Genomic DNA, 18,313 nt, shown 5'->3' with positions numbered 1-18,313 from the left:
GCTTGTTTACCTGTGATGAGCTGGCACTGAAAAATCGAGTAAAATTTCACAACAGCAATAAATAGATTTTGGGTGTAATTTGATCCTAATTACAATCTTTTCAAATCCGGTTCTTGGGGACATTCATGCGCCATCTCTGATGAGATTTTTATTTTCCTCCTCATATCAGGGTTTGGAGGTTTGAACTGTGAAATCAAATATGATGAATGTGTCCATGGATACTGCGCCAATAATTCCACATGTATTGACCTGGTTGCAGACTATGAGTGCATCTGTCCTTCGGGCTTTACTGGTGAGTTATCTGTGTCATTATTTTCATAGTTTAGACTTTAAGGAATAAAGTGCAGATTGATGACTCTTCAGCATTGAAACCAGTCTTAGTAGAGCTGTTTTCTAATGTAAGAGCTGATTCACAGAATGAGCACAACTCTTCTCCTGTAGAAACTAAATATATACAGTAGGTATATAGTAAGTATTTTCCCAAGTATAGTGTATTGGTTAAGAACACTAAATAAAGAAGCCAGCACAGAGACGTGCTGTATGATATTTTATCACAAAATGACAAGCTGCACATTACCAATCCATCTTCATTTTATCACCATGCAGCTATGAATAAAAAACTTCATTGTATTCATCACCCCCTTATGTTTGTTGAGCAGTAGTAACAGAGGAGTTTTATTCATATTTGTACTTTGGCACTAAACGTAGGCAGAGAATTACACAAAATAAAATGTGTGTGTCTCGTTGTGGGAAGAAACTTATGATAGATGTTAAAAGTACAAAGATATGGCAGTTATACTGTAATATCTCCTCTATTGGCTTCATTACTGAACACACATACCTCACATCACACTAGTTCATCACGTTAATGGTTGTTGCTCTCTGCAGTCAAACTCATTTCTATGACAAGTTATTGAGATATGTAATCATGTTGGTTATGCAATCTTTTCCCCTGGTAGTTTATGTTCATCTTTACAGAGCTCTGTAACTGCAACAATCTTATTTACCTTTCAGGTAAGAATTGCTCCACATCGGTCTCTGCCTGTGCATCAAATGTAGATTTCTGCAAAAATGGAGGAACCTGCTCTCACAACTTTGCAGGGGAAGTGCAGTGTATTTGCCCTCCAGGTATTAAACTAATTGATATTATAAACAGGTAATGAATTCATTAAGCTTGTGTTATGATATATGATTTAATCTTGGCTTTTGCTCTTTTATGGATCTAGAAATGTGGACGTGGAATAGTTTATTCGGTAGCAAAATAGCAAACTACATATTGAATATAATCATGGTGTGTCATGTGCAACAATTTCAGCCCTTAATGCTCATAAAAATATATTAGTGTTGTTAATTACTGTGGAATCACCAAAACAGCTTTTTCCTCTAAGCAAATACATTAGTAAGCACATTAGCTCCACACGTTAGCTACAACTTATGAAAATTATTTAAAAAAAAAGTATTATATGAAAGCACAATGATTTCTCTCAGACGTGGAAAAATAGAAGATTACTGTAAACAATACATCCCATCAATCACTTCTTTGATCCCACCTCTTACAGGATACCGTGGAAACGACTGTTCCTCGTCTGTGGACCAATGTGTGTCAAATCCTTGTGACCCCGAGGGGACACTCCTCTGTGAAGAGCTGGCAAATACTTATAGATGTGTGTGTCAACATGGGTACGCAGGAAAGCACTGCAAAACCGTTATAAACCACTGTGTTGATGGCCTGTGTCAACATGGTTCGGTGTGTGTGGATCTATCAAGAGGGTTCAAGTGTGATTGCTTACCAGGTAGGTTCACCATCCAGCAGGGGCTTGTTTCGAATAGGGGCAATTCCCACAAAATGAATGATGTACATGGCAGACACACTCCCGGCTTGATGCTTTCACTTGTTCAGCTTCCTGCTCTGTGGGAGTCTAATCTCTTCGGCCTGAAGCAACAATACGTAACAGCTTTATGAAAAGTGCAACTCAGGGCTCTCTTTAGGTTGAGAGCTGACTTCAAAGCAGTGATGATGCTTTGAATGTCTGTTTGCCCACTTAGGATTCACGGGTCTTTTGTTAGTATTTTATCAAAGGAATAAATTACTATCAAAGGAACATACTGCCATTAGATAGCATTTTACTCGTTCTGCGTATGGCAGGGAGTCTCTAAAACTTTAGATATTTATATTAGTTTATCTATTACAAGAGGCAATTACTGGTAGGAACTATCGTGTTATTTATGACAGGTGTAGTCATTTACTGTTAAGAAATCATAACATTTACACAGTGTATAGTTGATTTTTAGTAATTGCCTAATTACATAGGAAATACTTAGTAATTGGTGCACCTGTTAAAAGGTTTTGTAATTGGGAAACAGGGTGTTATTATCTTCTTTTACATATTTTTGCATATAACTACTACTAATTTTGTGCCCATAATTATCAAATATAATACAGTATGTTTGAATTTAGCATTTCTTGAATTGTTTGTCTCCTGGAGGGGAGGGGGGGAGAGAGAGAGAGATAGAGACACACACACACACACACACACACACACACACACACACACACACATCTCCCCAAGCTTCTCCAAATGTGCCTTTGCCTTCATTAGTATATTGCTATGTGCCACATTAGTTCTACCCACTGCTGAACAGTGAAACAGTGGGAGAATGTTGATATGGAACATGCTGAAACATGTTCCATATCACCTGCGTGTGTATGTGTTTACATGGGATTCAAACAGAAGTGTGACTCATTAGCAAAATCAGTGCTACTTGGCAATGCTAGTGGTCAAAAACTCCACAGGGGAGCTTATAATTACTTTAGTCATTACTTTAATTATATTTTTAAAGCATTTGAATGCTTAACTAATTGATGCCTGAATGCACGCATGGTTTCAGTGCGTTTCCAAACTTTCAAAACGTTAGAATTTAACCTTTTAGAAAGTAAGAAAATAATCATGTTTGATGTTTGCTCTCTTATATTAATGATTTAGGGCTACGTGTATGATCATTATTAGAGATCTTTACTGAGCAGACAGTATTATAAAACATCCTGCAGCGATAATTTCAAAGGTTATCTGAAATGAAGCAATCCTATTGGACATCCTGTCCTCTTGCTGCAGGTTTAACGGGCCAGTTTTGTGAGTTGGACATTGACGACTGTGACAAACAGCCGTGTGGGGTCCTGAGTATTTGTGAAGACACTCTCAATGGCTACAATTGCTTCTGTGCACCTGGATTTATTGGTAAGTGAAAGCTATCTTGAAGTCATTCTTTGTGAGTTAGTGACATTTTATTCACAGAAGCAATGTGTCAACATGTTGTGCGCCTTTCATACTTTCTTAGGAAATAACTGTGAGATTGAAGTGAATGAATGTCTCAGCCTGCCTTGTCGAAATGGTGGCTCCTGCATTGATGAGCTCAACTCTTTCAGCTGCTTGTGTCCTCTTGGAATCACAGGTAGTTTATTTTCTTCTTACGACGACTGCGTTTGTTTGACCAACACTGCTCAAACTGTCATATGACCAATGATGGGAGAGTGAGAACCACAGTCAGTCACAGCTGACATCCTTTTAATGTAATGGCATCAAGATGTAGCATGTATAGCAATTCTTTCATTGTATTTATTGATTACCTTGTTTATATTGATGTATAATCCTTCTAAGCATCAACTTACATTATCACATGCACCACTTAGAAATGTATGTGCCTGCACTCCATGAAAAGCTGAACATGTACAGCATGTACGGGCTTGTGATGCATCATTCACATTCTGCTTAGCCACGTGTTATTAAGTGATCGCTTTCTGTTTCCATGCCAATCAACTGCTGCACGTGAAGTATGGCAAAACATCACATACCAAGACACACAAGCAAGGAATCAAACTCTGTATGACACCTTTCAGACAGGTTCAAGGAATTCAAGGTGTTGTACAGAAGACTGCTTTAGTTACAAGGCTGAAGAAGCAATCTGAGTAATGCAATAAATAATAAAATAAAACAAAGGATATTTAAATAAAACACATTGACAGACAGTATCAACAGGAATAAAGCAGTTGGATACAGTAAAATACAGGAATAAACAGAATGCCTACTGACCATTAGACATTCTTATCAAAAGCCAGACTGAAGCAGTAGGTTTTAGGTTTGGAGTTTAAAAACATCAACACTTGCTCTCAGATCCTCAGGCAGATTGTTCCAACTGTTTAGAGCATAAAAACTAAAAGCTGCTTCACCAAAACTTTTGTTTTGCACTTTCCAACAAACAAGTAAAAGACCTGTGCTAGAAAGGACCTGAGAGGTCGTCCTGGTTCTCAAACTCTGAAAGCATGTCAGAATAGTAACTGGTGCACGACCATGAAGTGCTTTAAAAGCAAGTCAAAGAATTTTAAAATCAATATAGAAACTGACAGGCAACTAACAAAAGGACTTTAAAACAGGCATATTATGTTTTCTGCTCAGTAGGAAGGTGGCAGAATTTTGAATCAATTGTTACTGATTTTGTTACTTTTTAGAAAAAAACAGGTAGGGGAGCATTACAATAGTGTCGTCAGCTGAATATGAAAGTGTGAGTTAATCTCTGGTATGCTCAGAAGATAAATGAGAGCTTTCTTTGGAAAAGAAAACTGATTTTGTGACAAACCCCAAACAAGACCTGACTAAGATTTATTCCGTGTCAAAAATGATACAAAGCTACAGACTACTTCCAGCTAGAGAATTTAATTTTGTGACTTACTTCCGTCATTGGGCCTCAAGTTACTCTTTTATGATTTCCGGGCTTTTATGATTTCCTGAAAAACTTCATAATAAAAAACATCAATTGAGCGTTTTGTCACAGCCACATAAAGCTGTGTGTCTTCAGTACACCTGTATGATGTCACAGAGTTAACATTTAGATTAAAAAGCATATGAAAAATGCTTGCTAATCCTGCAATATAAACATTATTGCTAAATGTGGTGTTAAATGTTTCTTTGTTTTTGGAATTTCATGTGATCAGGAACATTGTCAGGAACGTTAAAGCCCATTATAATTATCTTGGATCTGAGTCTTTTAACTTACATTACTCACAAACAGCTAATTCTGCTTGAAGTACAGGTGCTATTGTACATGTAGAAATAGACAAAAACAGCCTGTATAGAATTTTCTGCTTCAATCTTTAGGATTGAGCCACAGAAGGGTTTTTTTCAGTTGGTGATTAAATATGTCCAGCTAGTTAAATTATACTATAAGTCACCATTTTGGCTTAATTGTTGCAGTTTTCCATGCAGATACTTTAAAATATGCAAAAACATTGCATTGTCTGCACTGAGAGTTTTTCTATTTAGAGAAACAATACAAATGTGTAATACAAACGATGTAACATATCTCTTATTTTTCTCGGGTTAAAAAATACAAAATTGGAAAAGGCTCACACAAGCTAAAAGTAAACTCAATAAAACATATTTACTTGGAAGAGGTTTAATTAGAAGAAAAGCTATCAGCTTCACATGTGGCTAATCACATTATGGATTTTTTTAATGGACATAAACCTGGAAATTTACAGTGGGTTGCTATCAGAAAAAATGAAAATGCTTAGACAGCTGGGCAAAATTGGAATTGAATATATACTCTTACAATGTTATATCTTAAGGGCCTGAAAGAAGAATAGTATCCAAATGTTTTTTTAAGGTTTGGGATCAAGTATCCACTGCTTTTTGACTCTAAGCAAAAGGAAAGAACTCTGTGCTGGAATATCTTCATAAAGTCATATATTTTAGAAAAATCCCCACAGATTTTCAAAATATTTCAGTTTCCAAGAGAAGGCATGACCATCCATATTGGAGGATCTCAGTGTGTCATTACTTAAGTCTCTCTAACCTTCAGTCCACATCCAGGTCACATGGGAGTAAATTACAGCAGGCTGTTATAAAACAAGCTCTGTCTTTCATAGTGTTAGAAGAGCAGCACAGACAGCACACAGTATTTACATGGAATGGAATGCAGTAATTCAAAGACCTTTTCTCACACTGGCATTTCACACAATGTAACAGCCTCCTCCAGAGCTTACAGAGACTGTAAATGTGTGAAATATTGAAAGAGCAAAAAATCATCTTGCGGCTTGGTTTGTGTGTAGCTGATCTGCCTTTTCAGAGAAAACAGGAAGGAAACAGCAAGAGAATAATCAATGTTCTGTACAACATGAACTTTTTTAGAAGAACAGGACAGTTTGTAAGCTGTTAAAACACTGACATCTTTAAACATAAATTACAAACAAAAAGTGTAAAATTAATTTCAGTAGCGTAACAGTAAAAGTGTGTATATTGTGTTGCAAAATATGCATTTGAAATGTCTGTTTGACTTAATGTTTTACATTACTGTCTAAAATACTGCAACCAAACGTCCTCTACGTAGAAGGGCTTTAAGTCAAATGTAAAACATTTTCTGAGTTTGAGGGAAAGTGGAGAACTGAGGATGAGTCATAAAATGTTACAAATCAAAGCTGCAGTACAGCACTGCTGTTAGACATTTTAGACCCAGATGACGACTATAGACCAGAACACATTGTAGAACAATCTTTAAGCTTTCGGGCAGTTTGATCTTTTCTGTGTCCCCACATCCGTGCACCTTAACAGCGGGTGGGATAACACCAGAGGTTCCTTTTTTGCTTAGACCTTTGTGACCAGACATGCTGTTACATGTCTTCACAGGGGACTACTGCGAAGTCAATATAGATGAATGCATATCTTCTCCCTGTCTGCACAATGCCACATGTGTGGACCTTGTTCACGGCTATGGATGTGTCTGTTTGCCTGGCTTTACAGGTTAGTGAATGCATTTAGGAGTGTCTTTGTATGTCTTCACATGAACGAAACATCCCGTGCATTTATAGCTTACAAATTATATGAACCCCTGTGGATGACCTCCAACTTTTTAAGAATCAAAGCGATTTTTCTGCCACAGTTTCACCTACTTTTGTAAATGTTCTTTGCCATGTACTTTTAAACTAACACTGTCGAAGGCCACAAACTTAAACGTGTCAAATTCTTCAAAAAGTGTTTTGGACCTTTTAACCTTCACAAGTTGAAATATTCAGTACCTATTGTATACACTCAAAATCATGTTGTATAAATAAATATAAAAAACATAAAAACACAGTTTTGTTAAACAAATACAAAACTGTACAACGTAAAAACTTTGCATTGCTGTTGTAGAGTAAACTATATCAGTTTGTGTTCACCCCCTCCACAGTCAACTTAAACATGTAAACATTATAGCTTCGAGCTAAATGCTAACATGTGCTTGCTAACAAATACACGGTATGTAATAAATGGTATATTCAATAATTACAATGGACATTTACAAATTAGCCTGCTGTCAGATAACTAAGGATCATGCTGCAGTCTGCAAGTATCTTGCTCAATAAAACAAGGGTATAGATACACTGACCTAAATCAGGAAAGTAGTTAAGTAGTGTTTTGTGTCCCCATACTCGTATATTAATTTTATATATTATATTTTATAAATAACTCCACAGCCATCCACAGCTACGTATACTGTAATAATAGCCCAAATAGTTAAGTTCTTAGACCCAATTTGAAGTTGAATAATTATTTCCCTATTTTTTATTATTTATTTATATGTGTAAAGTGCAAAGATGAATAATGACTCTAGATTAAAACAGAGATAATGTATTTCCACCTGTAAAAGTCAAACACAGTGTCGACTTTGGAACTGTTTTCCTAATAACTGCTAATAATTCCCACAGAGCATGATTCACAGAGCATTGTAAAGAATAAAACTGGCAGCACTGCTAAAACCTTTTTATCACAAAGGAGCTGCTCTGTGGAACTTTCCATGAATAATATGTTGAAGAAAACTTTTTTTTGAATTTTCAGAAATGATATCTGAAGTAAAGTTCTTGCTGTGAGGGTGTTCTTAGCTGTTTCATACCTTGCTGCAGCACCATAGGGAATCTCACAGGCATTATCCCCATATTCAACGCTCCAATGTAATATCATCAGCTTTCTGTGTTATTGATATGAAGATCTACGTCTTCCAAAACAAGTCATTTGCAGAAAGCACCAACATAATTATTGCATATTCATGTGTTCTCTTATAAATTTCTAATAAATTGTGATTGGGAGACTGTGGTTAATAATAATAGGTCTGAAGTATGTACAGTTGTACAAGCAATGTACAAGTTTTTTTTACTTTTAGAACCTACAGTGACATGTTTTGTGATCTAGATATGAAGTGGTCTTTCACTGTCAAACATTTATGTCAGCCACTGTTCAAAATAAAGTATTTCTAAATCTGTGTTCTTTTCTGTCAAAGGTACAAAGTGTGAACTTGACATTGATGAGTGTGCTTCATCTCCCTGCAAGAATGGAGCCACTTGCATTGACCAGCCTGGTAATTACTTCTGCCAATGTGTGGCTCCATTTAAAGGTAACGAGCACTAAGGGAATGGCAACAAAAAGCAAAGTTAATTAACTACACATACTATAATTTTCACCGGTTTGAACTCCCTCAACATGTATCAGCAAAATCAGTACATCTTCATCTGTACCTGTAGTTAAAGATGGTGTAAAATAGTTTAATCAAGCACGACCTTTCGTCTTTTTTTTAAATATATATATATATATATATATAATATAAAGTATTGGCTCACCTGCCTTTAGACCCATATGAACTTTAGTGACATCCCATTCTTAATCCATAGGGTTAAATATGACATCGGCCCAACCTTTGCAGCAATAAAGGCTTCAACTCTTCTGGGAAGCCTCCACGAGGTTTAGGACTGTGTTTATCAAATACATAATACACAGTGCTCGCAGTCTTCGCTCTTATTCATCTATTGTATTATGTTCTATCGGGTTGGCAGGCCAGTCAAGTTCTTCCACACCAAAGTCACTCATCCATGTATTTATGGACCTTGCTTTGTGCACCTGCATTCATTTATTTGAATGGGTTAGCGAATATAGTGTGTGTGTGTGTGTATATATATATATATATATATATATATATAATTTATTTATTATTTTTAAATAAAATATGCTTCAAAACTTATCTTAATGAGGAGCGATTCTGCTAAAGCCTTCTGTGATCCAGACTTCGTGAACAGCACTGGCAGCAGTGCAAAGATTTTTGCTTCTAAAAGATTTTGAGTGGGGCTCACCCCTTTCGTATTTCTGCTTGATTAATAGGTTTTGGAACATTCTCATTAATTGTAATTTCATAACATCGACTACATGAAGCACTCAGCTGAGCAAGGCCGAGAAAGAGCAGAGGGGGGAGCAAGTAGAAAGGTGTGAGCTATGATAGGTGCCTCTGCACACAAGTAACAGCTTCTATTATTTAGTCAGAGAGCAGAGCTAAATGTCACTATATTACACATAAGTACATGTTAATAGGAAAATTGCTGATGGGTTATGTAAAGTTATGACTCACATTGTTTCTTTCATAAGTGATGACGAGACAGTGAACAGCCAAAACCAGATTAAATTATCATCATTGTTTGTTGTCCAAAACATAAATCTAGGTTTTATATTGACACACACACTGATCAGTCATAACATTATGACCACAGAGAGGTGACTTATATCCAACCCACTTCCAAGTGCCATTATTCCAATGGTCAAAGTCATGATCATGGGCAGCGAAGCTAAGCCTTGCCCCTGTAGTTCAATCCAGTACAAGTGCTAATGGAGACAAAATGGCTTTAAAAGTTAAAGCTGGTTCTGATAGAAAGGTATCAGGATGCACAGTGTGTTGCAGTTTGGTCAAGGCTCCCATGCTGAGTCATGTGCACCACCAAACGTTCCTACAATGGGCACCTGAGCATCAGAACTGGACCACAGACGAAGGGAGAAGGTGCCTTGGATCGTGAATCATTAATTAATGTTTTCTTTTACAACATGTGGATGGCTGGGTGCTTGTGCGTGGCTTACCTGAAGAAAAGATGACTACAGGATGCACTATGGGAAGAAGGCAAGTCGGCCGAGGCAGTGCGATGCTTTGGCCAGTGTTCTCTTTGAAAACATCTGCTCTTGCCTTTTATGTGAATGCTACTTTGATACATACCACCCACCTAAATATTGTTGCTGTCCAGTAACACACATTCAGGGAAACCGTATTGCCTGATGGCAGTGGCTGCTTTCAGCAGGATAATGCATTCAGCAACACTGCTAAAATAGTTCAAGAATGGTTTGAGGTTTAAACCAAAGAGTTTGAGGGTGTTTGATTGGCCTCCATATTCTACAGATCTTAATTACAATTTTGAATTCTGTGGAATGAGCTGCAAAACAAGTCTATGTATAATATATGGAGGCCCTATCTCCCAATTTACAGATTTCAAGGTTCTGCTACTTACAGCTTGATGCCTGATACCACAACATTCAGAGTTCTAGAGTCCATGCCTTTAATATAGGGAAGTTTAGTAGCATTTCTTTACATGTACTACCCAAAGTAGATCAATATCAGTGAAGGTGTCCTTTAACTTCATCTTCACAGTGTATCCGTGAAGTTTCTCATTAATCCAGGTTTGGGTACAGAAGATTGAATCATGTCAGCTGGACTTCTTTCTTCCTGGTTAGAAACATTTCGCTACTTACCCAAGCAACGTCTTCAGTCTGAATAAAGTGGTTAGGGAACCCAGTTGTATCCTCCAGAGTAGGCCTTTGTTCCACCCTGGCCTGATTTGGCTCATTAAGGTGGGAGGCTGGAGCAGGATGGTGGCATCAAGATGTAACAATTATGACACTAATTCCCTAAACTCCTAAAATGGGGGTTGTTGGGTCCATCTCTTGGTGGATGTGTGAAGTGGTCATATTGGGGATGGATGAAAGGGCAGCATGAAAAAGGGGAGACAGTTTGTGCCTGAGGCCTCCTCCTTTGTTGAGAGAAGGATTCTCCATGTCAACGTAAATGGCTTCCTCTCACACCATCTGTCTTCTCTGTCCAAAATGTATACATTGTCATCCTCAGTCGAGTGTCTTTTGTCCTTCAGGTGTAAGTACAATGCTAAATCTGGTCCTGAGGTGTTGCTTCTCCTGTGCTGGGTCATCCTCTTGTGTAGGGGCTGTTTGGTTTCTCCAGTGTAGAGCTCTGAGCACTCTTCACTGCAATGGGCTGCATACACTACGTTGGTCTTCTTGTGTTTGGTCTTTCGGGTGGACGAGTCTTTGTCTCAGTGTGTTGGTGGGTTTGAAATGAACAGGTACATGGTGTTTTGTGAAGATCCTTTTGAGCTTCTCTGACCCTCCAGCCATGTAAGGAATCACAAGGCTTTTCCTTAGACTCTGAGTCTCTGGTCTGTCCGCAGTCTTTGTGTTGGATCTGGATGACATCTTGTTTCCTCTTAGGATAACCGCAGGCCACCTCAACCTCAGCCTACTGAGGCCAGGGTGGAACAAAGGCCTGATCTGGAGAATTGTCACAATAGTGAAACCATATTTATAATAATATAATCCGTTTAAAGCATTTTTCACAAAAAAGAAAAGACACTTTACAATTAAAAAATATAGTTATTACATTGAATGGTTAAAATACTCTTGATATGATGTTAACTTCTCAATATGTGCCATATTGATAAATATTGCATTTACTAGTTATGACTTAAAACCAAAAGACTGGTTTATCATTGTTTGGTGCACTCTTGACTGTCTATGCTGAAGTAGAGACTGTACCATGAAATTTACAGAACTGCAGTAGATAAAACTCTAGCAGTGGAATTTCATGAGGGTACAAAGGCCCCATAATTAATAAATGTTGAAAAACATTCATCTTGCCAGATAAACAAACTAAAATACCAGTCAAGCAGGACCTTGGTCAGAACCCAAGACCACTCTGACAGATCTAATGAGTTTGTTGGCAGTGAGATCTTTCTGGAAGGACAACAGTCAGAGTAGCACTTTACAAATATAGGCTTTACAGCAGAGTGGCCAGAAGGAAATGACTCCTGAAAAAGGCACATGGAATTTCAAAAAGGGACTTCAAAGACACACCGACAGCTTTAAGAGAAAGATTCTGAGCGCTGATGAAAATTAAAATGGAAGTCTTCAAATGTTATTCAAAGGACCATAGAAAGTATGACAAAATGCGGCACAGTTGATTAGATGGAGGAAACTTTGCAAGCAAACTGTGGGGCTTTACCTCCGAGTGCTAATCATCTAAGAGTCTACAATAATTCCTGTTATGTTTTCTTTATTTAGGATTATTAATCCAGCAGAGCACAGTATGTGTGCCATGGAGTAGCAAAACATACTCAAACTAATGCCACAGTTTGAGTCCTAATCTGCACATTTCACTCTGTAGTAGAGAATTTTAACTGCTGTTTCAAGGCTACCTTTCACAAAAGCAGTGGCCTTGGTTTGTGCCAAATTGTTGTTAGGCCTCAATCATCTTACTCATTACAGACCACACATTTCTGAAGCAAGGTCTGTTTAAAGCAAACTAAAAATATTTGTCTCTATTGAAATTCATAAAAAGGTTTATACTGTATATTCATAAATTATCAAGCATTGTGTACAAGCTATTAATTAGAGTGTGAATAATACTAATATAAAGGAATCTGAGGTGGAAGTTTTGCTTTGTGCCAGTCCAGGGGTTTGTGAAAGTTGCTCGGAGCAGTTCGTGTTGCAAACAATCCACAGAGTGGGTTGTTGACGCTTAATGACTTTGGAGTGTCTTGCAAGTCTTATTCACACCACAGAGATGTATTTGCTTTTGGTTTATTACAGAGTATTGCTTGATGGAGTTTTAATATCGCTCCCTACTTGTATACAATGACCAGTTAAGTAGTTTGGAAGCTTTGTGTGTTTGTCAATAACAGTGTTGGCACTTCTCTCTTAAGAAAAGTAGCGACTGCCTCATCATAAAGTAGCTCCACTTAGACAATGTGGATGAAAGACTGCATGGCCTACTGGATAATTGGCAAGCTGTCATTTAAAGTCAGAGTCAATGTGTCAAATGTCAACATTTCTACCACGTTTCTGTTTAACAAGCTGACATAGCAGCAACTAAACTTTGTGAACTTGTCACATTCTTTAATGGGTCTGAGGCAACTACAAAAGCCCTCACATATATTTTGATTACAGCATTCAGAACCTAGCGACTGAATTCACCAGGATATTACAAATAATTTTTTCTATGTTTGTCTCACCTTTTTTATGTGACTGTGTTACAGATAATATCAGAGGCACCATCATTTTGGTTCCATTTTTTTGATTTAATATACATTGCCAGATTGATTGTTTGTACTCGCTTTGTTCAGACAATTATGCAGCGTCTTTCTTTGTTCCTCTTCTTCATACTCAGTTTGTATTTCTTAACTGTTTAAAATTTGCTTGAGAAGGTTGACCCTGTCTAACAGATGTTTGCTTCGTCTGAATAAATTGCTGTTTCCTAAAACAAAGCGATTGTTAAGTTTCAGTTAGCACATTAGTATTAAAGAGCGCTATAAAACCACAGTTGTACTTTCATAAGTTGTTTAATCTGTATTGAAGAAGACAATAGGAACTGTGGACCAACTGAGACTGTTCAGTTGGTAATTGTTTCGATCACATTAGTTGTTGTGCCTTGTAATATTTTCTGTACAGTAATAACATCGGGCAGTACTAATATTTAGCCTATAGTATTGATTAAATCAAAATTGAAAATGTTAGTTCTGACATGGATGGGGGTAGGAAGATGAGATTAGAAATTGTAAAAATGACACTAACTTTATACAAAACAAATAAAAGAAGTAACTGGATCAGCCTCTACTATTAGACTTTCAGAATTTAAGTTTAGTTTTTCTAAGGGGATGTTTGTCACAGTATGTAATCTAATACAAGCGTGGGTTCAAGGAAACATATCATACAATGTGGGTTTAATCTTTATCCCCCTGCCCACATCTCCACTGTATTTTATACAGGTTCTTGTCTGCTGGATGGTCTTGCTACATGTGTGTTTTTACCTCGCTCCAGGTCATAATTGTGAGTTCCTACCCTGTGAGGCCAATAATCCCTGCGAAAATGGTGCAGTGTGTGTGGAGGAGTTGGATCAGGACCATTTCCCTTTGGGTTTTCGCTGTCACTGTCGCCGGGGCTTCACTGGCCCCCGCTGTGAAATCAATGTGGATGAGTGCAGCTCCAGCCCCTGTTTTCGTGGCTTCTGCTATGATGGTAAGGAACAGACTATCTTGCCAACATACTTAATAACAGAAACTCAAGGTGGAAACAAAGCTTCCCACAGATGCATGCAGTGAATATGTCAAATTTTATTTGGCTCACTTACAGTCTGACAGTTTTCATTTGGGTCACCATTGCAGCTAATGACGGTGTTACGAGATTGCGGGTATTTCTTCTGATGTGAGGATCTAGGACATTACCTGCTGGAGTAGGCTTCATTAGTTTCCTAACCTATGTGTAAAAGGAAATCAATTAATCATCAATGTGTTGTGTTGTAATTATGAATGAGGCATGGTGAATGACAAAATAATTTAATCAAAGCATAAGGCAGAATATTGCTTTTATCCCTGTGGCTGTCCAACACGAATTTACCCCTATGTGATCCATCTCAAGTTATTGAAAACCTAATTTATCCCAATAACAGACTTAAAGGTTTCTTATCAGTAATTGGTCATTGATTGCAGCTGACCTGGTTCATTAATTTCACATTTACTTTAAAAAATAAAAAAACAAGAAATCTGCAGAATAAAGAATCTGTTTTTTACTATGTGTAATTATCATGCAGCAGCTGGGCAGACTCAAAATGGGTTTCTTAGTAACAAACATTTTACTTTCCAGCCTTCCTGGCAATTCTGAAACCCTGCCAGTGTTGTTTCAGCAGGCGTACGCTGGAAGAGAACAGTGATGCCAGTAGATCACTATCTAAGAGCGTCCTATCCTTCTCTGTGCTACAGTAGACCTCGGCCAGTTGTCTTGACTAATCTTGAGTGCAGTCAGCTCACCTTAGGTTAGTGAGGCAGGCCTCCAGGACCTACTGGCCGGCACTCAGCAGCAGCCAGCCACCAGGGAGAGCACTGCAAAGCCACAGTGGCTGAGATGAGTAATGCTGCTGCCACCCAGGACCTAAAGCATTTAATGAGAGTAATAGCAGCTACACGCACCAAGACAGAGTGACAGCATAGATTACGTGGTAAATCTTTGGGATAATGAAGAATCCTGGGACCCTGACTGAGGAAGTAATAAATTCACTCCTGTAAGAACTGCAATTACCTCTGTCACTGGATGCCTGTACACCAGTGTTGTTCTGGAGAAACAGAATGATGCATCCCTCTTTAACATCATTAATAATTAAAGAGACGAAGGAATGCAATATTAGACATGGGAGATTCTAACTTCTGATGGCAGAAATTGGCACATTTGTAACAGCTAAATAAAGTATGGCCCTGAAATGGGCTCCCTCCTTTTCCACTAATTCACTGCGTTTGCAAGTGTGCTGAGAGGGTGGAAACAAATGACAAGGCTTTCAGTGAAAAAGAGTGGGGTAGACGTTGGATGACAAAAAGTCACAGGCAAGAAGAGGAGTGAATGGTCATTGCAGACAGGTTCATTTAAAGATGGTTAGAGTGCCCACCTCTGTCAGACTGATGCACACAGAGGTGACCTGTCACATAGATTTAGCAACAACAAGTTTCACTAAAAGAGCAGGAGACATTTATTTTAATGGTCATATCCATTAAAAAATGGGATCACAGAGGGTAATTATGCTTTATGCTCATAATCAGAATTTACCTGTGTAGAGACATGGGACCTATTGAGAGATGAGTGAATTAATTTATGATGCAAGGCGCTGTAACTGTCCTACTGATCTTCTAACAGTTGTAGATGGCTTTTACTGCCTTTGCAATCCTGGATATGCTGGGCTGAGATGTGAGCAAGACATTGATGACTGCGTGAACAGTTTATGCAGTACCAACTCAATTTGTAAGGATCTCCATATGGTAAGTAGACACAGTTTTTGTTTTGCAGTGTAAGAGAGTAATCTAATAGGCTTTAAAATGTTTTAAAATGGCCCAATGTCCTGTAAATCATTTGGTAACTAACTGACAAACAGTAGAGTTTTTCATATAAATTGACAGACCCGAAACACATAATGTAGTTTCTATTAGGTTTTAAAACAAATCAATGAATAGAGATGTGTTATTTAAGACTAAAATATGGTTACGTGGCTCCCGGACTTATTACTGGTGGCTGTGAACTCATAAACTGCATAAACCTTATTTTTACATCAAGTTTATTGTCTTGGGTCTTAATGTGAAATTTCTTCAGCAACTCTATAGTATTAGACGTTTTTAGTGTCTGAGGGGGGGGGGAAATGAAAAAAGAAACAGGCACTTGATTATTGTATCTCCTAATAGAAAAGTTATACCAGTTTTGCCCTTTATGCTTTGTGGGCTGTGCTTTTTAATGTAGCAAAACTATTAAATAGTTATTAAAGTATACTTGCAAAAAAAAAGCATTTTACAATGGACATATTAAATATAAAATGCATTCTCATTAAACTCTTCATCTCTGAGAAGAATGTTGTTATTGCACTTAGATGTACAAAATAACATATGAGGTAGTTTGGGTCAGTAACTATGTTTTAAAAATGTTTCTGAATAGCAAATAGCTGATTGACACATATGATATATACATATTAGGAAGCACCAGCTGGAATTATTTATTATCATATATCCATTCAGTGAGAGGTATAAAGCCTTCTGCAGAGTCTTCCTTTACTGTAAAGCATGTGTAGGACGTACATTATGCATGCGTATCTTGTATAAAATGACAAGTGATATCCAATCATGGAATTTGGTTTGTGCTCTTTCAAAAAACTTCACCACAGTAGATTTCCATAAAGCTCATTAGTTGCAGCTTACAGTCATAGTTAAGCTAATTTAGCAAGAGTTTGAATTGAACTACAGTTGTAAGATATTTAGGAATAACAAGACAGGCAAAGAATTTTATTACTTTTTCTCAGTGCATATTATTCTAAGTTCATTGGTCCTTCTGCACTGATGTGTACTTGGTTTTAAAGGAACATTTTAAGACTCTTTTTGCAGGGCGTAACTCTACGTCTGTAGTTATTCAAGTGTTTTCAAGCCAATAACATTGATCTGTTGCAGCTGCAAAAAGGCCTTGGGAGCTGCATGCTGCTCACAAACTGTGCAATGAGTACCAGGGGCCTTTTACCAACAGCTGCTTATTTGCTAACAGATTGCAGTAGTGAAACAGATGTGTCATAGATAAAGTCTTTGGGTTTTTTTCCTGACAAAGACAGAACACTTGTACAGTCCACACCTAATGTTTGGGTTTAAAATAAGTCTGTGTCCTTGAAAATACGTTCTCTTCCAGGTATTTCTCTTCCAAGATCCTTTTAGAAATAATTCTTGTGTAATATCAATGTGTGTATTTAATAGTTTTTGGGTGTATGTGCGTGTGTGTCTATAAAACACAAAATCACAAACACAACCTATTGTAATTTGTCTAAAGTTTTAATTCCAACTTAAAATGAAACTAGATTTTTTGAAAGTGACCTTCCTTCATGATAGCTGCTCACAAATCTGTATTTTATCCATTTATTTTTAAATTGCAAATTACATTGATGTTTTATGTTCAATATTTTGTATTTTATATTCCACTGTGTAAGAAAAAAATCATTTCCTATTCACATTTGAAATTTTGCATTCATAAGTAACTTACTGGTATTCATTGGCATTCATATATGTCATAATTTAGTGGTTATCAAGACACATTGCTTTCAGAATAACTAAAGTACAGCTATTATGATATAGTCTACTATGTCTTAAACTACCAAGCACATAATCTTGGTTAAAAGATTTCAGTGTAATTCTAGGATAAACTACATAGAGCAAACCCAAAGACAAAAGGGCAGTGGTTAAGAATGGGATGGGGTGTGATATAAGAGATATAAAATTTCAACCAATATTTTTGCAGTAATACTGTTCTGTCCCCCAACTAATTATTCAAATAGGGACGGGTTCTGAAAACCCCTTCACATTGTCTTGTTTACAGTGCACCTTTTCCTCTCTCTGAACACGGTGTCCCACGGAGATTTAGCTTATTTTGGTGAATTGCAGTCCCTGAAGGTGACTTAGCAGCAAAAATGAGATTATATTCTATTGCCAGGGGTAAGAAATTGGAGCCTCCTGGAGGTATCTAATTTATCATGAGATGACGGCATTTTTCCCCAACACCATAGAGCCCATACTGTACAAATTATATCAGACAAAGTTTAACGGCTCCCCTGAAGTGTATGAAGTACAGATTAACATGCATTCAACCAGCAGCAGCCAGGACGTTTAGACAGGATGTTGGCATTAAGGAAT

The 18,313-nt window shown here is 37.4% G+C and overlaps 1 protein-coding gene across 1 annotated transcript in view; it reads left to right on the top strand.

Annotated features, from left to right (window-relative positions):
- Positions 1-18,313, top strand: part of eys (eyes shut homolog) — a 158,296-nt gene that overhangs the window by 37,454 nt on the left and 102,529 nt on the right. Inside the window, exons 15-23 of the mRNA XM_067522888.1 lie at positions 170-292; positions 1,015-1,128; positions 1,560-1,793; positions 3,114-3,236; positions 3,337-3,450; positions 6,678-6,791; positions 8,305-8,418; positions 13,938-14,135; positions 15,798-15,919. Of these exons, the coding sequence (XP_067378989.1) occupies positions 170-292; positions 1,015-1,128; positions 1,560-1,793; positions 3,114-3,236; positions 3,337-3,450; positions 6,678-6,791; positions 8,305-8,418; positions 13,938-14,135; positions 15,798-15,919 (1,256 nt within the window). The remainder of the gene's footprint in view (positions 1-169; positions 293-1,014; positions 1,129-1,559; positions 1,794-3,113; positions 3,237-3,336; positions 3,451-6,677; positions 6,792-8,304; positions 8,419-13,937; positions 14,136-15,797; positions 15,920-18,313) is intronic.

The sequence above is a fragment of the Channa argus genome, chromosome 1, assembly GCF_033026475.1.
Source record: "Channa argus isolate prfri chromosome 1, Channa argus male v1.0, whole genome shotgun sequence".
Lineage (NCBI taxonomy): Eukaryota > Metazoa > Chordata > Actinopteri > Anabantiformes > Channidae > Channa > Channa argus.
The sequence above is the reverse complement of the archived record's forward strand: the minus strand, read 5'-3'. Positions and strand labels throughout refer to the sequence as shown.